We start from the raw sequence: 25,351 nt of genomic DNA, 5'->3' as shown, positions 1-25,351 counted from the left end.
CAAAAACATAGCCCAGTCATATCATTTCATAAAGATATCTTAGTCATATCGTTTTATACACACACCATAGTCACATTGTTCCGTAAACATTTCACACATATCAAGCATATATCACGTATAGAACCACAAGACACATATCATCATACAAACATCAACTTTTAACCAAACCGATAGTAAGGTCACTTACTTGGTTTGCATTAGCAAGCATTCTCCTTATACTCGAGTACAATTGACAATGTGAATTTTAGATATCGACCTTAAGGCAAGTGCTACATATTAATTCATGTCATATTACTCGGTTCAAAACTACTAAATAATTTTTTATTTTATATTTTATTTTTTTTATTACAATTATTATAGGTTACCACTCGTCTAATAGAGTTGAGTTTGAGTTATGTCAAAGTTGAAAATGAAAAATGTTGTCATTTGTTAATAAAAAGTGAAAATAAAAACTCATACAATTATGCTATAATTTTACTTATGAACTTTCCTTGGAATATCATATTCAAATTAAGTCCTTAATAGTCAATCACTAGTAAATCCGAAATTGAATTATTATCCTCCCGGAACAAAGAAATTTCATGCGCTGTTCTTAAGAGCCTCAACACTGTCTCCGTTTTCCTCTATTTCATCAAAGTAGTCCTCTCGAGCATTTCCAGCCCACATCAGGGCAACCAACCAGAAGAGGGAAGAATCCAGGGATAGAAATGCACCACCACCTAGAAGACCAGTCTTAGCAGTCGAGCATGCTGTCTCGAGATTCTGATGAACATTGCGAGTCAAGTGAATTTTCTCGGTGATTGTAGGCCAAACGAGCAAAGTTATAGTCAACCCAGTTGTGAACCTGGAAACACAGAGGTAGCTTGATTGATAACGTTTCCAAATCACTTTTAGGTAACAGTTAAGAGTAAAGGATGTGATTTGAAAAGAGAAATTACAGGGCAATGTTGAAGAAGATAGAGGAAGTGTTGCTCTTAAACATGGCACCTCGAGGAACGGGTTTTCCTTGGTAAGGATAGAACAAAGAGAGGTATCCTGCAATTGAAGAAGCAAGAAGAAACCCAACGGAGAGATATCCCAGGGCCACAGTTGGGTCCGCTGGATACTGACAGATAACAGTGCCTTTGCCTGGAATGGGAGTTCTAGATGCAGGCTGCCTAGCAATCACAACAAGAAAGAAGGGAGTTCCAAATTATATGATATATTAAATTCAAATTTCAAGTCTGTAATGAATCCAAGAAGTCCAAGAAAGAACTATTCAAATGCACAATTTATGAACCGAAGCTTACCTTCTTGTTCTCAGCTACGACTCCATATATAAAGGATATCACACCTAAAGTTAAGACAGTAAGAGACATTATCTTGACAGACACGGCCATTGATCCCAAGATAAATGAAACAAAAGAGTTTTCAGAAAAATGGGCAACAAAACGGGAAGACTATGGAATGAGATTAGTGAATGCTTGATATTTATAGGGCTCGATATAGTCCAATGCATATGGTGGAATCAGTAGTTAGGAATTCTTTGCTAACCAATTCACTACCATAGAAGGATCATTCCTCCAAAATCCAAATATTATGGTCAAGATAACAAATGCTCTAAAATCTAAAAAATCAGCTCACTATTCACTGTAAATCTAGCGATGATGACTTGGGAGTCCACAAGCTGACACCCTGGGCCAGCTACGACTTCAGTTTTCGTCCACACTTATGGGGCACGACATTGTTTTACTGTTCCTTCCAATGGCATGGCTCGTTTCATTACTTCAATGTCTACATAGATAAGAGAGATAGAGATAATTGTGAAAGTAGTCTATGTTCGTGGCATATGAGTGAGGAAAATGTCTGTATGTTCAACTATAAAACCGATAACTATGATATTTTCTACAACTGGTAAGGTATAAAATCCATCTATCCATAAATTTGAAAGATTGATTTTAATATTGAAATAAATAAATGTTTTTGATATGTTGTTTATGTGGGATTTCTTTTTCTTTTTCCTTTTTTTTTTTTTGCTTTGTTTTAAAGCTTGATATGATTAGTACGAGTGATATATAAACCATGTTAATTACCTATCGACATAGATTATAATATGAAATTTTGTTAACTTATTTTGGTCATGATTGATAATCAAAACAACTATATGAGATGCGACATTGCGTTAGAAGAATTTTGACGTAGGGTAAAGGTAAGGTAGAGCCTTAGGCTTGGCCTAGAGTAGAGGCAAGTCGGTTAGAGTTGTTACATGTATGATTGAACAAAGTTTAGTTTTTATACAAGTCATGTTCGGTTGGTGGAAAACCTTGTCTAAAGTCTAATGAAGCCATAAAGTCAGGTAAAAAAAGGTTTTTCATGAATGTGTCAAAATCATGACGTTGTATGGTTGAAAACGTACGACTGTGACAGTATTCGAAAATGCTAACACGTGTCAAAATCATGACGTTGTATGGTTGAAAACGTACGACTGTGACAGTATTCGAAAATGCTAACACAATGTACAGGGAGGTCCATCGAACCAAGTTCACAACCAATTGTTATTAGAAGACAAGTCATCGTGTAGTAGTCCCATTTATTGAAGTTCCAACTTTGAGAGAAATTGATGGAAAATATTGGGTTTCTATAAGGAAATAATAACACAAATATATGATATAAAAGACACCTTACATTATGTCATAAATGATAAGGTAATAATATAAACATTTTCATTGAGAAATGACATATTAGAGGAGGGAAATACAGGCTTACCATAATAAGGCATGTAGCAACTCGATCATAGATGGTAAAATAACAATTTAAAGGTTCGTTATTGTTTAAAACAAATTGAAACCCAAGAGTTTCCAAAATTTCTAATTCATTTTGGATTAGAAAGAACAATAAACGAGGTTTTCAAATAGTTATCAAATTGTTCCGTCATGTAATAAAAAAAAAAAAACAAGAGCTGTTTTAAATGAACCTTATTTAGCTGATCAAGATCTCTTGGTGGTGGTTTGGTTTAAGGTTTTGTTTATGATGCTTATGAATCAAATAATTATGTTTGGTGTAGTATGAAAAATGTTATAAGAAAGAATGGACCTCACATATTCATGATGATGTACGCACATAGAGACCAGTAAAGAGTTGACCAATTCATCTTATGTATAAAATTATGATTGATGAATAGGATTTGAGGAGAAAAGTGATGAGAAATGATGTAACACCCCAAAAAATAAAGAAAATTAGCTCCAATAAGAACAAGCGGCCATGTAAGATGATTCAAGGAAAGAAATTAAGAGGATTAAGCAAGGACAAGAGTCTTAATCAAGTCAATTTTATAGGGTTAGAAGTAATTTTAAGAATTTATGGCCTTTCGACAAAGATTGGAAAGGAAAAAGTAGGTGAAAAGGGCAAAAAGGTCATTTTTCAATGACAGAAGATCTTTCTTGATTTTTAATTCCTTATCCAGAAGGAATTTCAAGAGAGTTGGAAAAATGACTACCCACATCTAAGGGATGAAAGATTTTAAGTAAAATAATGGATTTTTTTTTTTTTAGAAAAATAATAATAATTTATTCAAAATATGAAAAATTACCAAAATATCTCTGAAGTTCCACTTAATTACAAAATTGTAATTAAAGAAAATCTGCAACAAGATTTGGTTGCAGAACCATCCCGCAGAAGAAAATCAATCGTATATTCACATCCAATCGTTGGATTGAGCTGCTATTTGGATATGTTTAACAAGACTCAAGGGTCCGTAGATCCAACGGTTAAAGTTGAAAACCATTGTCGGTAGCACCTTCATCGCTATGTCGTTTCATCGTTCAACTCTTTGCCTTTATTTGCTACCGTTTCTAATCTTTACTTGTTGCGAGTGCAAGCAGAACTCGTACGGTAGTAATCTTTGCCACTGGACTTAATGTTTCATCATAGTCTCGTCCATATTGTTGAGAAAATCCTCGAGCTATGAATCGAGCCTTGTATCTCTCGATTGATCCATCCAGTCGATGCTTTATTTTGTAGACCCACTTGCAAGAGATGGGTTTGACATCTCCTAGTCTTGGCACTAGTTTCCAAGTTTGATTCTACTCCAGGGCTATAGTTCCTTCTTTCATTGCTTCTGCCAAACTTAGTTTTATGATGCCTCTTCATATGTCTCTGGTTCGCAAGCTCTATCTTCTACCATATCTGCATTTGCATACTTAAGATTTGGTCTTTGAATTCCATTTTATCGCCTAAGTTGTTGATGTGTCGTTTCATTTTTATCATATTCGCTTGATTGAGTCGGCTCTTGCTTGTCAATATCAATGTCACTTGGATCTTCAGGCGCATCAACATTTGATTGAATTTGCGTAGTTTGCTCCCCCATCATCTGTTGTAAAATTTCTTCGATCTTTGAATATGGTATGACTTTCTTCTCCGAGGACCACCATGAAAATGCTTCATCGAAAACTACATCTCTTGATGTATCGTATTTTCCACTTGTTATATCACAGCACTTCCATCCTTTCCTTTGATTTTCGTATCCAACAAATATACACTTGACTGCTTTCTTGTCAAACTTGCTACCTAGATGGTCAGGCACAAATACATAGCAAACACAACCAAATACTCCGAAGTAACTAACTGTAGGTTTCATGTCCCTTAGTATCTCAAATGGTAAGATGAATCCGAGCTTTGGTTGGGGAAACTTGTTGATCACATGGGCAGTAGTTCGCATAACTGTAGGTTTCTGGAGTTTGCGTTACTTCCGACTCCCATGTTACGACCCTTCGAATGGGTAGCTTCTCTTGGGCAACATGCAGGCAGAACATGGGACTCTCACGGTGCAACATAGTGGTGGAGGCCATAGGATGTGTTGATATACTTCCTTCTTCCACTTACTATAAATACTTTCTCTATTCACCTTGTTATTGACTCATGCAAATACCTTCCACACGATGTATCTCATATACCTTTTTCCTCCCACTAGGTATTTTAGACGGTTGGGTATACTTATTACTTAGGTATATTCCGGCTAATTAAATATAACCTAAGTCTAAGTGATTTTTTCAAGTATAACATTTATACTAGATTTTTAACTATGATGTCTAGGTGATTTTTCATTTAAAAAAAAATACTTACATCACTCACGCATGCTCATAAAACTGGGCTAACTAAGCTCAAGTAATGGCCCGATCTCCAGGTAGCAGGTGTTCCATAAACCATCAACTTAAGTACCTCCAGCCTTAGACAAGATCGTGCCAGGTGAGCCTTCTTGTAACCGCAGTTTTACAAGATATCGACCTATTTTAACTATTAAAATCGATCGTGCTTGGTTGTTAACCTTAAGTGAGCATGCATTTATCTTTGTTATATATTTTAACGTCTAACTCGTTTTATGACGATGAAAATAACCTATAACATGCATCTAACATGCTTTATATAACAATTATATAATCATCCATTCCATGCAATAATATAACAATTTATATCTGTCACTCATGGATCCCTAAACATGCATACTACACATTATAACACTTATAACATACTTGTAATGCATGAAACATGCTTAGCCTATGGTGGGATTTTAAATCTATATGGCATACTTTATGTATATACATTTTCTATTTAGTTAAAACATACATTCACAATACATAATTAATTAAACACACTAAAGGGGATTGGTCTTGGCATTTTAAAGCAAGCAATTAACTAAATTATTACATTAATAATTAAAAATAACTTGAACCGTTCTCAAGGATCACGAACAGGCCGAACCAACCCTTAAAAACGTTGAACCGAACCCCAACTGCTACCGTTGAGCTAGGTCATGAGACATTATGAAAATTAGACTAGGTGAAGGACCCGAACGACCATAATACAAAATTAATTTCCATATTATACTTTTACTTTTTTTAATTCAAAATTTTAGAGAGCAATAACGGAGACTAGGTTTCAAGCATACTTTTTTTAATTTCCATATATTTTTCAAGCATCTAAGGGGCTTCAATATTCTCCAAGATAAATGAAGGTCAGTATATCACCAACTAAGAATCAAAGAGAAAGACATACCTAAGATTGCCTTCAGAATAAGGTATGATCACTACAAATTCACGATTGTCCTCTAGACTAACTAACGCCGTATTCAAGAACTTTCTTAACACATTTGTAATTATATTCATAGTTGATATCCTTATCTACTCTAATGGTATTGACAAGATTGCAAAACCAGCCGTTATACGCCAAGTTTTCTGATGGCAAGTTTTGGATTTTAGAGGTGGCCATCCTTGTGCATGTCATAACAAAAGAAGGAATTTTCGTAGACACGACTAGAGTGGAAGTAGTAATAAAAATGCCTTAACTGAACACGATCATAGAAGTCCGAAGTTTCATAAGGTTGGCAGGTTATTACATAAGATTATAAAAAACTTCTCCAAAATATTACCACCTTTAAGCCAACTCATCAAGAAGGGTAAGATATTCACTTGGACATCGACATGCGAAAAGAGCTTCATGGAACTCAAGGACATGTTGGTATCAGCTTCAGTCCTTCCATTGCCAGACAACTTGTGAAACTTCTTGGAGCTAGCAACCGTGGTGTTCGCCCATAAGATGTGGCACACTATGTTTATCGAGAAAGCATACAAGTATATATGGACCAGAAGAGCCTAAAGTATTTGTTCAAGCCTCGACTCGTGATCGCAGCCCAGCCTACGATTCGTGACTGATGCCTCGACCTACACCTCGATCAAAGTCACCTGCACACGTGTTGCCCTCGTATTGCGCCATGATCGAAGTGACCTGCAAATGACTCCTTCGACGTGGTCAGCTTAGACAGCTCGGCTTGGGTTTTCGCGATCCCTTTGGCTTATTCGGCTTAGGTACTCAAATTTCAACCTAATTTCTACCATTTTGACCCTCCCAAACCTGTTTTTAACCTCAAGTAAGCGAATCGATGTCGTTTTAATGTCATATTTCACAAATGTCAATTAGAAATATTATTAATTGTGAAATACTAACGAAAGGTGACAAAAGATCTAATAGGAAACGATTTCCCGTAATACTTTGGAGCAGCTTTTGAGGAACTAGAGCCAACGATAATACTTTAGGGAGAACGCCAGCGAGGCCAATAAAGTAAGTGGCCTTACTATAGAATAGACTAGAGACTTGTTTGCTGTATGACGTATGTTATATGAGATATGATGTATGATGACATGTATGAGATATACGATGATGTTTGATGATGTTTGATGACATGCTATGATGATTATGATGTATTTGTTGGCATTATGATGGCGATATCTGTTGATTATGATGCATGATATTGTTACCATAATATGATGATGTTTTCTATGTTAAGTAAGATGTATGTTATGAATGTCATTTTGCATCATGTCGAGAATTCGACCTAGGACTCAACCCTACAAAATATGAGCAACGATGTTAAAGATGAATGTTTAATGCGCATGTATTACTAATAGTAATATAGAGATGAAACTAAGGTTGTGTTAAAAAGGCGTTTTAAGGACGAGAAATAGAGGGACTTCATGCATTTCTGTATGTACATAAGCATTGAGATTCTTCCCCTTTTATGATGACGAGTAAAAACCAGCATGTTACGATAATGACGGTGATGATGTCGGAGTATGACACTCAGGGGTTCACTGACCTTTAGATGTTGCTACAAATAGCTAGCTCGACGATGATGGGTCCAAGGGGTGCGAACCGCCTAGGGATTAACAATCGCAAGTGTGGGTCGTGTGTAAAGAAGTACTATTCATCCAAGTTAGTCCGAAGGATTGTTACATGTGTTGGCATTTCTTCACGACCCCTATAGATGGAACACTTACTACATATTCTTCGAAATACTCAGGCCGTGTGCTAGATTATTTTACAGGTAAAGTCAAGGCATCCATGTACAGTTGACGGTGACATCACAAAGTAAACACAATGGAATGTTCAGAAGATAAGAACATATTTAAATTCAAGGGGCGTCTTGCCTTTATGTGAAAAATGTAGTAGCACAAGGGTTGAGCGTTTTAAGAATACTCAGTAAGCGACCCCCTATTTGGGTTCTGATGCAAGAACTTGTGAATGCAATGACGACATCTATCATAATAGTTTATTTTCCTATAGTACTATCTTAATGGGCAGCTTGTATGTGTATCATATACTCTACACATGGCTCATATGTGCGAGTATGGACCCACTAGTCGGTTTGCACACCCTTGATCCCTTTCCTTGTCAGGCGAGCATGCTCTGGTAGCTCTCTATGCCAGATACCCATTAGAAGTAGTAGTCGTTACAACTATATTATGTAAAACGTAATGATAGTTCTCCTGTCTAATGGTGTATGCGCCCGTACAATCATGAAGGAATACGGGTATCCCCGAATGCAAGAGCACACATTAATGCATGAGGTCCCAATATTTTTCCATTTTCAACATTATTAAATATAACCCCTGCTTTCATTTTATTCATATCATATCAGTCATTCATGCTTATACGGGGGTTATATTTCATGCTATTTATCGTTCTTCATGTCATTCATATCATTCTATACATACAATTCACAAGACAGAACGTAATATTTTCATGATTTCAACATAACGTTTCATAATGCATAAACTAGCTAAATCTTATTATGCATAAAAACTTACTCCTAATGATTTAAACTGACTATGCCTAATTACGCATAAATCATTTAAATTGGATTCAAAAAATTTAACTTAAGCCTAGGTGTAAAAACTTACTTCTAATAATTTAAACCAAGTCTAATTATGCATAAAAACTTACTCCCAATAATTTTAACTAACTAAGCCCTATTATGCATAGAAACTTATTCCTAATAATTTAAACTAAGCCTAATACTGCATAGAAACTTACTCAGTTTAAACTAGGTCAAATAATGCATAAATAATTTAAACTCGATTAAAAATATTTAACTAGCCCTACTAACTTTGAACGCTTTCTAAAAATTGAAATTAGGAGGAAAGAGTCCGAGCGAATCAAACCAAAATGGATCAACTAAAATTTTGGCCGAGCGATCAGAAAGTGTACTCAGAGTTGGTTGAGGATGATAAAATGAAGTGGGGGTCCTCCGTTTTATAGTGGAGGCCAACCCGACACTTCTAAGCTTTAGCAATGTGGCACAAAGTTTCCCTTATGTTATTTCTTTTTTATTTTTTTATTTTTTTATTTTTTGTTCATACATCATACATGTCAAGAAGAAACTTTCGTCCACGAAAGTGTCTTAATATTGGAATTACTAGGGTACTTCTTGATCCCTTCCTCCTGTTTCCACATAGTTTCTTTCATTTCATAGTCGTGTAAAGATCATTTTCCTTGTACATGTTTTTTTCTATCTTTAGAAGCATAACCCAAGAAGTAGGGTACATCTCAACCACGAAGCTTCCTTGGCTCCGGCGAGAATATGTATAACCCAAGAAGTAGAAGGGGGGAACCTAAAGCAAGGGACAAAGACAATGTTGAAGCCGGAAGAGTCGCGAAAGTGGACGAATGAGCCAATTTTGGCGAGAAGGGTGGCGACACTTGGTTGGCGAAGAGGCCAGTGCGGCTCCCAGATTCCAAAGGTAAATCTCTGTAGAAGGTTGATTGGCTTATCAAGATTTCGTATATTTCCAAAGAGAACACTAATGAGGATCTTGAGATTAGTGTTTCTGTAAAGGATGAAGGGTTGATTGGGTAGAAAACGAGAGAGGCTATGTTGGCTAAGGGGAAACCGATTGTGTTGGAGAAGGTGAGGTTATATGTACAGAGTATGGTAAAGGGTGATTTGGAGGTCAAAAGGGTGGAGTTAAAAAGTAATCAATCGACTCTGCCTATGGCAGCCATGGAGACTGCCCCTGTGGCGTCAAAGCTAGTAGTGGTGGTGAGGAAGATCAATAGAGGACTCAAAAGCCATTGAAAAGAAAGGATATGGGTTGTTAAATAGAAAGGGATCGAATACCATGAGAATGTTTGCTTAATCCACCGCACTTAAATAGTGTGAAAGTTATCTGTTTATAATTAAATAAATTACAAGGATATGAAAAGAGTAAAATATCAAATATGATATATATGGTAAACTATAATTTAGTACTAAATATACTTAACCGTATAGATGACTAAGAAATGCTTAAAAAGAATTGAAACTTACTACCTATATCAACTAGATGCACTTTCCTTTTTGTTTGGTTAGCCGTAAGAACTTCGAGATTAATTGTGTCTTTCTTGGAGCAATTTTATGTTCGAAGACCTCTTGAGAATTTTCGTAGCAAACATGTGAGTGAGGAAAAGACATGCTGGAAGGACTCATGTTTGTCTGTGGAGATAGTTTTCACTCTTAAGAAGCGACAAGTAAATAACCTTACAAGGCCATTAACTGCGGAATCCAGAGTTCCAAAGCATGCACATGGGTTGATACAAGTAGAAATTTAAAACCCAACCAAATTATCAACATCCAAAGAACTATAAATTCCCAAAATATTCCTCACTTTTATTAGACTTAAATATGCAACATCTTAAAGTCTTTAAAGAAACCCCACAATTCCCCATAGGTTTTGTGGGACCAAAATGAACGAGGGAGATTTTACTTCATTTTTTTTAAGGGTATATCAATTCAAACTTCCTGGAATGAAGATTTTTTAAGTAAAATTCATCATCAAATGCTGCCCAAATGCAATTTTTAAGGTTGCATCGTTCAAAAAGCCAATGCGAGTTCTTTGGCCAAAATAACTCAAATCAAGCATGTCCATTAAAACTGTTAAAATTTGACCTATACAAAGTCATATGCCAAAAGTTCGTTTCGAACCTCCAGTGGAATTGGGCTCGCTTGTCCAAAATGCGTTCGTTCAAATCGTTGTCTTTTGACTTGCAATGAGCATTTAAAACTGAGTTTGTTTGATAATTGTAAATATTTACTTGCCATTTGCGATCTGGTAAATGCCAATTTTCCCTACCGCTTGTCCGTTTGATCCTGCAAAACATGTGTTAATATTAATGCTAGATTCTAAAGCAAACAATAAGATAATACCCAAGCTACAAGTCAGGAATGAAGTTCTCGACCGGAAGGGAGAGGGTTGAAGACGCTCGACCAATGGGACAGGAACGAACGTGCATCCTACTTCCATTCTTTTTGAAGCTCACACCAGGAGAAAGGTTGTTTTTGGTCCGCTGTTTCCAATGAGTCTTGAAGAAGGAAGATATGGCACAATTCGTTTTGTTAAAAGAGTCCTTATTTCAGGTCGTTAGTGTTTTCTAATACCCTTAATATAGGGTAGGGCATGCAAGATGCAAATTGGTATGAACCTTTTGAGGTTGGATATCATATTTGTTGCATAGTTGTAAATATCAATTCTTTTTTATTTGCTATTTTTGGTGGAGATGGAAAAACAAAGTTGGGTTAAACACAAACGAGACGGTTGAATTTTCTATATTTTCTCCTTAATTACTAGAGTTATAAATGGTTCTTTTAACTATGTTTATCAATTTTTTTATTTAGGTTAAAAGAGAAGAAAAATTGATATGTTAATAAGAAGGAGAGAATATGTTAAGAAATAGAAATAGAAAATAGAATTGGAAAAGTGTATTATTATAATTGATATTGATGTCCTTTAAATAGGATACAAGAAGTACAAATGAGGAAAATATAAAATAATTAAATACTGAGAATAAAATAAAATATACTGTAAATCAAATCATAAATAAAAGATATAATATCGAAGATATATTCCATAACTAAATATATTCTTCAATATCTCAACACTCCCCCTCAAGTTGGAGAGTGTATGTAATCACATCCAACTTGTCTTTACGAATGTAGGTCAATAACACCCGAGTTGTCTTTGAGAAGAGAGTGTAGGTCAATAACACTTTTGTCTTCACAATGGTGAAAATATCCGTCAAAAATAGACCGCCTTTAATTGGTTTACATTTTTAGACTTTCAAGAAATCATTAATTTACAAGAAAGATGCAAAACCAAAAAATAGACCGCGTTTGATTGGTTTACATTTTTAGACTTTCAAGAAATTATTGAATTTCCAAGAAAGATGCAAAACTAAAAAATATACCACAATGATTGACTCGAGGATTAGTAACTTGTCCCATTTAATTTGATTTGGAACAAGTGAATATCCTCCCTGATCACTTCTTGGCCCATGCATAAATGATTTACTGGATAATAACACCAAGATCGGTGCTCTGGATCACTTGAGAGGTTGTGAAAGAAAATACGAACATCTTGAATATGTCACCTTTGAGCTTGGTGAGAAATTTGAAGATGCTTATAACGTATTCTTGATATTGGATGATCGGCGGCTGTAAAGGCTTCACTGATTGGTTAGAGTTTGGCTTTAGGTTTAATACTCCCCTTGGACTCAGAGTCCAAGGGAGTATTAGGAATATCACAATTGGTGCTCTGATATTAGGAATATCAAGATCGGTGCTCTGATACCATGTTAAGAAATAGAAATAGAAAATAGAATTGGAAAAGTGTATTATTATAATTGATATTGATATCCTTTAAATAGGATACAAGAAGTACAAATGAGGAAAATATAAAATAATTAAATACTGAGAATAAAATAAAATATACTGTAAATCAAATCATAAATAAAAGATATAATATCGAAGATATATTCCATAACTAAATATATTCTTCAATATCTCAACAGAATCAAAACAAAATCAAAATTTAAAATGCATGGTCGAATGTTCAAACATCCAAATTCGTCGCTAGTCAATATTGTCCGCTTTGTCCACTTTAGCACCTTATGTATCATCGTCTATGTAACACCCCGAGCCCAATAGGTACAATTCGCTCTATTCTTGTGACCAACACCTTCTTATCCATTGGGAGATTCTAGATTTTATTGGAGGACTTAGAGTGTGATTTTCATATCGGTCCAGAAGAAAGAAATGCTCGGGATGCATCAAGGAACTTGGAAAAATAAATTAAAAAAATGATAATGTCATCGAAATTTGGATCGAAGTCAACTGGGGTAAAAAAGTAATTTTGCCGCACACATACCACCTTGAGGGGGGTCGGGAGACCTGGAAGAAAGGAAAAGAGAAGGAAAAGAAAAGAAAATAATAATAAATAATAGGGAGAGAAAGAGAAAGAGTTAGGGTTTTTTAAGAAGAGGAAGGAGGGAGAAATGCCCAAACCCGAACTGAAGCACTCTCAATATTAGGTTTCCTACTAGGGCTAATCAGAGTATCAAAAGAAGTGGTCTGAGTGTTGGATCGTTTGTTTCCGGCAAGAAACGGGCAAGAACACGAGGTAAGTCTGCGACCTCTCTTGTTTCAAGATTTCACTATAGATCTGGGTGTTTTAGATGATTTAGACCTTAATAATCTAGTTGCAATAATTTAGGTGAGGTGTCTTGCAAGTTTTTAGAGGAAACGCGGCCAAACATTGTGTCGGAAAACAAAATTGAGAAACTGTCCTACTTCGGTAAGAAACTAAATTTTTCTCAGTTTTCGACTCCATTTATTAAGCGTTGTGAGTATTAAAAAAATACAATAAAAATATATCTGGATAGGTGGACTTGAGATCTTGAATTCTTGTGAAGGAATTGATTTAATTCGAGTTACGGTTTGGAAGATAGAAAAATCTAAAATAAATAGGTTGATATAGAATTTAATCGGAATCTGGAAATTGGATGAACTCAGGCAACCGGCGACGGACACGCTCCCGCCGGAAAGGGAGGGCATGCGTCGAGCAATTGGTGGAGAGACATGTCTGACGCCTCTGCTGACACGCGTCCGACGACCCGCGGTCCAACCCGAAAACCTTCCGCCAATCCCTGTACGACGCGTGTCATGCCCAGAAAAGTCAAGGGGTAAGTCTACGTCTACTGGGGTTCGAAACGAGCCTCTGCCCACGCGTTGCCCACGTTGACCGCCCGTACGCCCTGCACGTGGAGCCTGCACATGGGTAAGTGTGTAGGCGCGAGGGAGTCCCCTGTAAGCGCGTGTAGGCGCGTGAGTGTCCTATTTTCACCCATTTTTCATCCCGATTCCAGTGCTAATCCTATTTTACTTTGAACTAGGTGTCTAAATAGATAATTTGTAATTTTGGACTCCGTTACGCTTGTAATCAAGCTCGAAAAGGCACGCGACATACTTGTAAGTAACCATACGAATTTAGGAAGTAATACTTGTAGGGTGCGCTTGGTTTTGCATGAATGCTAGAGAAAATTACCCGTAGGTGGCTAGATCTAATGATCCTCTATACTTAGAGAATTAAATATATATCTGTTGGACTTGTTGCCCTAGTGAGATTTTGTACTTGTTGTTTGTATGCTTGCTGGACTATCTTACTACTGCTTCTATCTGTTCATACTATGTTGGCGAACGGGGGAATTTGTGTATCTGCACTTCGGGTGTTGATGGATGTTACCGCCCCGTTGAGCTTGTATGATTGTATGCGTTGTTAATCATACATAAACTCCTCTTGAATGATTGTGTGAACTTATGATATGATTGATAAGTTGTAGTGCGGTGATATGCCTAGGGTGAACTCTTGTAGGGATTGAGGCGCTCCGGGTGTTGATGGATGTTACCGCCCCGTTGAGCTTGTACGATTGTATTCATTATTAATCATACATGAACTCCTCTTGAATGATTGTGTGAACTTATGATATAATTGATAAGTTGTAGTGTTGTGATATGCCTAAGGTGAACTCTTGTAGGGAATGAGTTGGGTTTAGTTAGGGGACCCTCCCGATGTTACGGTCTATAGTGTCATGAGCGACGCTTAGAGGGAGAGACCCTTTAACCCTATAGACTGTTATGGACTTGGGAGACTTGATTTAGTGAATCTGGAAGCCAGGACCCTAACTCAATAGTTTTAACTACCCTTGAGATATAGAGAACAACATTAGGACCTCGAGGTGTAGAGAGATGACCTCTTAGCCGACAATATCTAGTATAGAATTCGAGTATACTCTGCTTCCCTTCCTACTCTAGTGTGGTACTGTTGAGCTAGGCGAGACGCCAGTTAGGGAGATGTTACCCTCCCTTTCCTACTCCGGTGTGGTACCGTTGAGCTCGGCTAGATGCTAGTTAGGAAGATGTTACTCTTCCCTTCCTACTCTAGTGTGGTACTGTTGAGCTTGGTGAGACACCTGTTAGGGAAATGTTACCTAGTGGTAGATCGACTACTCTGCATGGGGATCCATCTCATGGTAAGATGTTGATCATGCGAGTGGGTCAAAGTCGCTTGCATGATGAATCCGTCATGTGGAAGAATGTTGACCATGCAGTGACTAATTCTAGCTGGGTTGTACGAGTGGTACATGTAGATATGAGGGAGCACCTCATCCTCAAACGTAGGAAATCAAGCAAGTTTAGTCAAACCAAATTTTAACACTCAAAATTTCACTAACCCAAACATGGATTTTTCCATTTAAGTAAAGTCAACCTTTGACTTTCTTCATTTAAATTCAACAATTAATTTAAATAATTAATTTTAAATTAAAATAATATTAAATGATTAATTAAACAATTTAATTAATATTTAAAGTTAGATCAAATTTCAATCCCAATCAAATAAAACAAATTTCTGATTCTCTCCTTTTGTTAAATTCGTAAATAAAATAAAAATGAGGTTAAATATATCGTATATATTTAGCGCATATTCCCTGATTTGAATTCAAACACTTTGAACTCACCCGTCATACTGTTTTATGGTTTAGTTCGATATGAGCTAGAAGGGGACCTAATGGACCTATAGATCATGGGCTCCAACAATCCGAGATTAACTGGCTAAACTCATTAACCTTGTTAACCAACATTCGTTAACTACTAGGACACTCCACTATAGCCTAGTAGTTGCATTCCCTTTACTATAGATATATTTCAGTCCATTTGATATAACCATGATTAGTAAGTCGATCCTTCACAGGTTGTTCGTAACTAGAGCTGGGTCAATTTACCGTTTTAAACCCTGAAGTTACTTCTTGTTCCTTATGTTCCACTGATCCTTTAATGATAAATTGATTTGTGGTCCAATAGTAAACCGAATCCCTCTCAGGCCAATGAGAGGGTGGGGCCATTTGTTCAAGACCTAGAGTCAGTACTTAAGGGAACTACCTCTCTACTATCCCTAAAAGTGGGTAGGAGTGTATTCCATTTTGCACCTCACGTCCCCAGACATTCACCCAGTCTTACTCCTGAAATGGGAGGCCTATTGAGTCGGTGAACTCGAGCCACTCTCACCCATGTAAATCGAAGGATAATTCAAAAAACAGGAGTTCATGGTTAGCTTAGAATTAAGATCGAGTTACCTAGGTCATCGAAGGAAAAAATTAGTCTCAACAGTAAACGATATTATAAAGTGAGAGTGATTTTCTTCATAGTCTGATCTTATGCATTACTCATTGCATAGGATGATCCCACTCACATGTCTCCACATATACAATATAGTGATCACATTGTTTATATCATATACAAAAGTGGGCCGCATCCATAATATCCCCAGAATAAGGTACTCAGCCTTATCCCTATACTATAGATCATTTTGACTATATACTTTAACTTGATTCATTCTTGTTAATAGAAATTACAAAACATTATAGAAGTAATCACCATGCATGACACTTGAAAATGGGCTTGAAAATCTATTTAAACTAACTAAAATCAAGAACAAAGTTCAACAACATATCTATTTAATCTCTCTTCTTGGCCAAACCTTCCTCTTGTTGATTTTTTCTTTGATCTGTCTTTATTTTTGGACAGTAGTGACACTTTACATAATTTTGTTTAATTAGTTTTAAATCATCAAAAATAATTTGAATAAGACAATAAATTCAGTGAATTTCCATAAACAAAATTAACAAAAAAAAAAAAAAAAAATAATAAAAAAAAACAAAAATAGGTTATTTGGGCATACTTGCATTTTTTCTTGTGAATTTTACACAAATTTATTATATACATTCATGAGCTATCACACACCCACACAATGCCAAGACACAAACATAGCTAAGAACAAAGGACCAAGACTCTGAAACCAAAGAAACCCCTAAACTTCCCACGGTAAACCATATTCATGATTCAAACTATGATTAGGATTAAAATCAAATCACATACGATTAACTTGTGAAATATTAATCTTCTATGGCCTTCCCTCTAAAGTCTACAAAGTAGTAAAATAAGTGTGAAGTAATGCATAAGTGGAACTTTGTGTAGTCCTATTTTCCTTTAAAAAATAAAGTCATTATAACATGCATGAAATGCCTAATATGTACAAAAATAAAATAAAAATCTTTAAAATAATATAATAAAATGTTGCCACGTACTAAAACGTTCATAGAATTGATTTAAACAAACAATTGATTTAAGAAAACAACAAAATCAAAATCAAACGAAAAAGAAAATCAAACGCTCTGATCCAACCTAAGAACTACAACATATAATGCAAATGCGACTACTCTAACTTTATTTCCATGACCTCTACAAAGATGTTGCCATCCGTATATGGGTGCATTGCCAATACGTGGAGAAAAAGTAGCACGTGCCTTGAGTATTTAAATGTACTAAGTAATTAGCCCAACTATTGATGTCGGAAAATACAATCACATGCAATCATAGTGGGACCTATCTTTTCATAAAACTTTTCCCTTGTCTCTACTTTCCTGTCCATGTAGGATTGTTTGTGTAATACTTTTCTATACATGAATCATGCACGTGAACATGGAATGACTAGGCTAGCTCAGATATGTACCCCGAGCTTCATTACAGGCTTGCATAAGCTCACACTGTCGAAAGCCACAGAGGGAAAGGAGCGTGTATAATATCATGGTCTACGCGTCTGTACTAATCAAATGGGGATGTATCTTAATACATGTGACATTTGTTTCAAATCATGGTACATATTGGAATTTATGCCCTAAAGCCTCGTAATTAATTATTTAATTTTTAATAATAATTTTGATTATTTTAATTTAATTTAATATGGTATGAAAAATCAAATGTTATTAATGTAATTCTGAACCATGTATGGTTTACATACCAGAGGATAATGTTCAAGTAATAACCTAAAGGGTCTATAGTATAGGGATAAGGCTGGGTGCCTTAACCTAGTAACACTATTGATATGACCCACTTTGTAATTGTTACAAATTGTTTGAACTAAATCGTTCATGTAGAGACATGTGAGTGGGGGTATCTTATACAATGAGTTTCTATAAGAATTGATCATGAAATATTTAATATCTTTTAATAGTTCGTTAATGAAGAAGATTAATATTTCACAAGATGACCATATGTGACTCAATATTAATTCTGAGTGAGTTATGAACTCCTATTTGCTAGGGTTTGTCCTTTGACGTGCATAGGCCATAATGACTTTTGTAGTTGAATCAATATGCCTGCAATTTTAGGAACTTGACCAAATAGAGAGCTTGGAATATAATTTCAAAGAGATAAAATTTCCTTCTTCCTATATAGGGTACATAGTTAAGTAGTTTCCTTAAGTTCTAATTTCGAGAGACAAACAATGGGGACATATACTCTCACTTGACCGAGACGAACTTTGTTTATTATTAGATCATAAAAAAATTGTTCATTAGAGATATAATCATAGGAGTAAAATGGGGTTTTCACACAGCTATAATTACAAACAACTCGTGACGGGACAACTTGCTTGTAATGATTATATCAATGGATATAAGTTATCCTATAGTGCATATGCAGCTTTAAGTTTATGGTGGAGTGACCTACCGTTATTGAATGAAAATTGATTAATTAAAGTGTTTAATTACTTAACTATTAAATCTTATAATCTATTGGTTCATAAGATCCCCATACTAAAACTAAAAAGTTCAATTTAGTTGAAATAAAAATGGGAAGTGTTCTCATTAATATTTAATATATCCAACAAATTAAATATTTGTGGAGAAAATATATTATAATTTGAAGGGAACAAATTAATATAATATTTTAGATATATTAAATGAAAAGTATATTCTCAAGGTTCAAATTGAAATTTAATATATTATATATATTTTAGATAGATGAGAAAAATTATATTTATTTAATTTGATATATGAAATATTAAATATATGATGTATAGTTCTTGTCCTTGTCCTTATCATTAGTTTTGTTCGTGGTTATTGTTCTTTGTTCATAGTTCTTGTTCTTGCTCTTGCTTCTCGTTCTATTCTCTACAACCTTCCCTTTAGGATTTATGGTAGTAGACTTAAACTTGAGAACATGTATCTAAGGCTTCATGTGTTCAAAGTGAGACAGTCGTAACCTATGTACAAGGTTTCCTGCATTTCAAGTGATGGAGTTTGAACTTGCATCCAGGGTTTCATGCATTCCTTGTGATACAGTCTGAAACCAATATCCAAGGCTTCTGACATTTCAAGCGGTGTAGTGTAAAAACTGCATCTATGGTTTCAAATGTTCTTAGCAGCATAATTTGAAAACCTATGCTCAAGGCTTCACACATTCCAAGTGATATAGTCTGAAATCTATCCAAGACTTCTTATGTTCAAAGCCATGCAGTCTGATAACCTATATTCAAGGTTTCATACGTTACAAGCAGCATAGTTTGAATACCTATACTCAAGGCTTCATATGCTCTAAGCAACGTAGTCTAAAACTTGTCCTGATCTCCACTCCTTGTGTCTTCTTGAAACTTCTTCCTTCAGTCCAAAAATTGCTTGAAATATATCTTACACGATTAATTTACTTGGAGCCTTGAATTGAATTTCTAAGTTTTTCTCGAGCTCCCTCCACGGCAATTCAAATTAGCTTACAAGTTAGGTTCATTTTTAGTGTTTGGTTACTTCACTAAACTGGTGAGTAATATTATTTGGAAGGTGTAGAGAAAAGTTCGAAGGAAAATGGTAGGAGGCTCTCACATTCAGAAGAAATTTGAGAAACGAAAACCCAAAAACTAAACTCTGATATTTCATGATTGAGAGCTCTACTTGCTCTTTGTTCTAAATGAAACCTAGTTCAAATTTTATAGAGGAAGTAAACAAACATTGAAATGGAAGCGTGACTTTTCTTTGATTTGATTTTCTGCCCGCAACTATTGTAGCATATCAGATTATCTAATTTTCATGGTCTTTTCCTTAATTCTTTTAATCTTCAGGGGTAGTTTAGTTATTTGCAATTTTTTGAACATTTTATTAATATTTTTCGAATAGTTTAGTCATTTTATGGCTTTTTCCTAATTCTTTCAATTTCAAGCTAGCGCTCAATAGTAGACACATGAAGATATAGGAAGATTTTAAGGACACTTATAGTGAGTAACGACTCCTCCAAAACTATTAGACTTCCCTAGAATTTGTGACATACGCGGACACTCAGATTTATGTGCAGAAGGCGAATTGACGAGTTGGACCTTGGAGACTAGAAAATGAGACCCTAAGTACACCCTGAAATCCACATACACTTTGAAGGGTGACTTACAGCATTGGAATAGGAATATGTAAGGTATATGGACCTTAAGCATCTAAAAGGGCTAGAAATGAACTAAAGTCATGGATTTTGCCAACTCTAGGGTGCTTACTTATACATAAGTTAAGAAACATAATTTTGATAAGAGCCTACAAGTAGGTGCTTACTTAGTAATTTTATACTTATTCTTGCTATTGTTTGTTTATAGATGAACCGTATATCGCCACTTGACGATGAGAGTGTGTGGAGCCATGCAACTGTAGGGAACTTTTTAATTTGAGTCATTCAATTTTTATGTCATTTTTAATAATACTTTAATGTCACTCACTCAAAACTCGTGCTATTTTGTAAATTGTTCTCCCTTTAGCTCTCCACACATGATTTGCACTTTTAACACTTTTTATGTTCACTTTAATTTTTTCATGTTTTCTATTTTAAAAAATTAAAAATTTATACGTCCATTCGTACTTCTGAGTCTACCGTAACCCAAAAAGAGCTCAAAATTTAAATAACAGAAACAAAATAATATCAACTTTCAACCAACAAAATAATATCTAACCTAAGTGCTACAATTTAAAGAAGAATACAATTACCCTTGCTTCAATTCCATGACCTTCACAGATAAAATGGATCAAAGTTGCAATGCTTTATTATCGTTTTCTAACTCCATGGTTAAAGGGTTACACAATTCAAATCTACTATCAATCTTTTAAAATCTAAAATCTTGGTACTTTGAATATTTGAATCATATGTCAAGTACTTTAAATCATATCTTCATTTTGAATACTTTGAATCATATCTCAACACTCCCCCTTGATTCAAAGTTGCACAAGTCAAGTACAAGCTTTTGTTTTGACAAGGCCTTCGTAAGTATGTCTGCTTTAACCCGTACAATGTCTGTCTCAACTTGTATACCTTCATTTCTTTGTCTTCCTCTACGAATCCCTCTGGCGGTGTTACATAAACCTCTTCTTGTAAATCTCATCAAATTGATAAACATGCCACCGCAATGGGCTGCATGTTCCATGTAACTCTCCATAGAACTTTTCATTTAGCAAGTCAACCGTATCTCATGTTCCATTTTTCTTAAAGAACTGCATCTCTATTGCCATGGATTTCTTCAGTTTTTCTTTTTCAGTTGCTTCTTCATAATTCATAGAGTCTGAAACAGTAAGAGCAAATTGACATGATGCATTTATGTCAGCTAAAGATTTATACTTCCTTGGAGGTGTCTCATCCGAAAGTTCTTCAAGAGAAGAATCGTTGTTTAGTAATGCTGAAAATGATGAATTTGACACATTTTGTGTTGTAGTGGAAGCACTAGGAGATGCACTGGAGTTGACACTTGTCTCTTCATTTGAAAAAACTTCAACTGTAATCTTCTGTTGCTCCTGTTTTTTACTCCAAACCTAACTCATGTTTTCATTAAATATTACATCCCTCCTAACTAAAATCTTTTCACTAAGGGGTTGTATAATTTATATTCCTTCGATTGAGTACAATAGCCAATGAAAATGCATTTTTCAGATTATTCATCAAGCTTTTGACGAGTTTTAGAATGTTTCAAAGCATAAGCAACACAACCAAACATTCGTAAATGACTTACAGATGGTTTCCTTCCATGCCATGCTTCATAAGGAGTTCAATTCATAACCGCCTTTATTGGTGAGAAGTTTAATAGATAAACAGATGTTGCTATAGCTTCTGCCCAAAATTAGTTTGGAAGTCGCCTTGTTTGTAACATACTTCTTGCCATCTTCACAATAGTTCAATTTTTTCGTTCAGCGATTCCATTTTGTTCAGAAGTGTAGGGAGCTGTTAACTCCCTTTGGATGCCCTCTTCTTCACAAAACAGATTGAACTCTTCAGATATGAACTTGCCACCTCTATCTGTGCGAAGAACTTTAATGTAACAGGCACTTTGGTTCTCCACCATAGCTTTAAATATCTAGAACTTCTGAAATTTTTTTGACTGATGTTGTAGAAAGTAAACCTAGCTCATGGTACTATAGTCATCAATGAATAGTCAAAAGTATATACTCCCACCTAAGAACTTCATTTGCATTGGCCCACATAAATCAACGTGAATTAGTTGAGTCAATTCTTGGTAATCCGAAAGCGATACCTTTGTTGACTCTGGCAATTCGGAGGAAAATGTCGATAAAAAAACTGGTCGAAGGTTTCTTCGAAAGAAAAAATAGCATAAGTAAAAGGAGAGAGGGAGAGAGATTTGTTGAAGACTCGATGTTTTATTTCTCTTCAGTTGAATTCTTTAAATAACAAATCTAATTACAAAAATAGAAAAACTAATTACAAAAAAATAGAAAAGTGGGCGAAGACTTAGCCTAAGTTGGCAAAAAATTGCAGCAAGAATTACGCTATTCCATTGGCGTGAATTCAGAAGTTTTGAGATGTCAAAACAACCTAACTGAATAAGGGACATAGCTTTTATTTAACAATCTCCTCCTAAAAGCTGTGCTATATCTACCTTATTATTTGAACTCCGATCTTTGAGCGTAGTTCTTCAAATTTTACCCGCGTCAGGGACTTGGTGAAAATGTCTCTAAGTTGTTCCTCTATTCGGATGAAATCAATCTTGATGAGCCCTCGATCTGTACATTCTCGAATGTTGTGGAATCTGATTTCTATGTGCTTACTCCAGTCGTGCAAAATTGGATTTTTGATCAGGGAGATCGAAGCTTTGTTGTCTACGTATAGCATTGGTGGACCGCTTTCTCTCCCGATGAGTTCTTCCATTAGTCGCACAAGTCAGACCCCTTGTGTTGCTGCCATCGAAGCGACGATGTATTCTGCTTCGAAGGAAGACAAAACAACTACCTTCTGTTTTATTGATTGCCAGCAGATCGCGCCGCCTGAGAGGAAGTAGATCATTCCACTGGTGCTCTTATGATCATCAACGTCACCGGTCATGTCACTATGACTGTAGCTGACCAAGTTGTTGATCGCCTAAGTTGTTGATGTGTCGTTTCATTTTTATCATATTCGCTTGATTGAGTCAGCTCTTGCTTGTCAATATCAATGTCACTTGGATCTTCAGGCGCATCAACATTTGATTGAATTTGCGTAGTTTGCTCCCCCATCATCTGTTGTAGAATTTCTTCGATCTTTGAATATGGTATGACTTTCTTCTCCGAGGACCACCATGAAAATGCTTCATCGAAAACTACATCTCTTGATGTATCGTATTTTCCACTTGTTATATCACAGCACTTCCATCCTTTCCTTTGATTTTCGTATCCAACAAATATACACTTGACTGCTTTCTTGTCAAACTTGCTACCTAGATGGTCAGGCACAAATACATAGCAAACACAACCAAATACTCCGAAGTAACTAACTGTAGGTTTCATGTCCCTTAGTATCTCAAATGGTAAGATGAATCCGAGCTTTGGTTGGGGAAACTTGTTGATCACATGGGCAGTAGTTCGCATAACTGTAGGTTTCTGGAGTTTGCGTTACTTCCGACTCCCATGTTACGACCCTCCGAATGGGTAGCTTCTCTTGGGCAACATGCAGGCAGAACATGGAACTCTCACGGTGCAACATAGTGGTGGAGGCCATAGGATGTGTTGATATACTTCCTTCTTCCACTTACTATAAATACTTTCTCTATTCACCTTGTTATTGACTCATGCAAATACCTTCCGAATGGAGGCCGCTCTCAGGGCGACACGAGGCCGAGCATGAACCTCACGGTGTGAATTTTTCAGAGAGCATAAAAAGAAAACGATGTATCTCATATACCTTTTTCCTCCCACTAGGTATTTTAGACGGTTGGGTATACTTATTACTTAGGTATATTCCAGCATATTAAATATAACCTAAGTCTAAGTGATTTTTTCAAGTATAACATTTATACTAGATTTTTAACTTTGATGTCTAGGTGGCTTTTCATTTAAAAAAAAAAAATCCTTACATCACTCACGCATGCTCATAAAACTGGGCTAACTAAGCTCAAGTACTGGCCCGATCTCCAGGTAGCAGGTGTTCCATAATCCGATCCGTCATTGAAGAACTTCAAAGTAAGCTTGAAAGCCTACACACAAGTTCGTCGACCAAGACAAATTCTAACAAGTTTCCGCACCTCCAAGAAGTATTTTCATAGAAGATCGCAAAGAAAAATAACCTCATAAATGTGCCCAATTGAAGGAAATCCGTTTCTTGTAGAATTTGGGAGTAAGTGTTGAATTCCTTTCTACGATCCCTTTTCTTTCAAATTAAAAATTTCTTTAGATTAAGAGGATCAAGTTGAGTAACTTTGACGTAGGAATTCAGAGTTAAAACGTTGTAGAATGAGCTATCTAAGAAAAGGAAAATTCACGTTTTTAGATGAGTAGTAGACAGAGGACTATTTTTCAAAATTAAGGTATCATTCAAAAAGACATTCCTCCAAACAAATTCTTTTAGCTTGAGGAAACGATAAAGAAGAGGTTCTATGAAATAATCGGGCCTTGAAAACTTCTAGAATCGGCTACCCAATAATGAATCACGAGAAAACAGATTTGAGACAAACTTTGGAGGCGCATATCTTAGAATACGATACACGAGAAGGTATGAAATCAATCACTAGCTCTTCTTTGTAACACCAACTTTAGTTTCCTTTAGAAATGAGGGAAGAAACATTGTAAGTCAATCCCTAGCTCTTCCTTCCAGACCGATTCTTATGAAAAAATTTATAGTTCTAGAAACTGTACACAATAAGGAAAATGTGGAAGAAAATTTGAGGTAATTCGCGAAAGCTCGAAAACAAAGGTCCTGAACATCAACGATAAGGTAAGTAGCCATCTTGGACTTTTCTTAAGAAATACTTGTAGCAATAATTTAGATTTTTGTATGCATCTTAAACCAAGTATGAATTAAGGGTATATGAAAGAAAAATACAAAGAAATGTGAGTTAAGGCCCTTAACGATCAAATTGCTCGAGGTTTAAGTAACACTAAAATAACCCCTCTA

General features: G+C 35.7%; 1 protein-coding gene across 1 annotated transcript; it reads right to left on the bottom strand.

The window, feature by feature from the left end:
• Window positions 1–565: 565 nt before the first annotated feature.
• On the bottom strand, window positions 566–1,418 carry LOC111473246. The gene is made up of 3 exons (XM_023118788.1): window positions 1,290–1,418; window positions 939–1,153; window positions 566–844 (listed from the first exon to the last, which is right to left on the bottom strand). The coding sequence occupies exons 1-3, from the start codon at window positions 1,377–1,379 to the stop codon at window positions 580–582; spliced, it is 570 nt and encodes a 189-aa protein (XP_022974556.1). The 5' UTR covers window positions 1,380–1,418; the 3' UTR covers window positions 566–579.
• Window positions 1,419–25,351: the final 23,933 nt, after the last annotated feature.

Source organism: Cucurbita maxima, unplaced genomic scaffold, assembly GCF_002738345.1.
Source record: "Cucurbita maxima cultivar Rimu unplaced genomic scaffold, Cmax_1.0 Cma_Scf00110, whole genome shotgun sequence".
Classification (NCBI taxonomy): Eukaryota; Viridiplantae; Streptophyta; class Magnoliopsida; order Cucurbitales; family Cucurbitaceae; genus Cucurbita; species Cucurbita maxima.
This window is presented reverse-complemented; position numbering and strand designations above follow the sequence as displayed.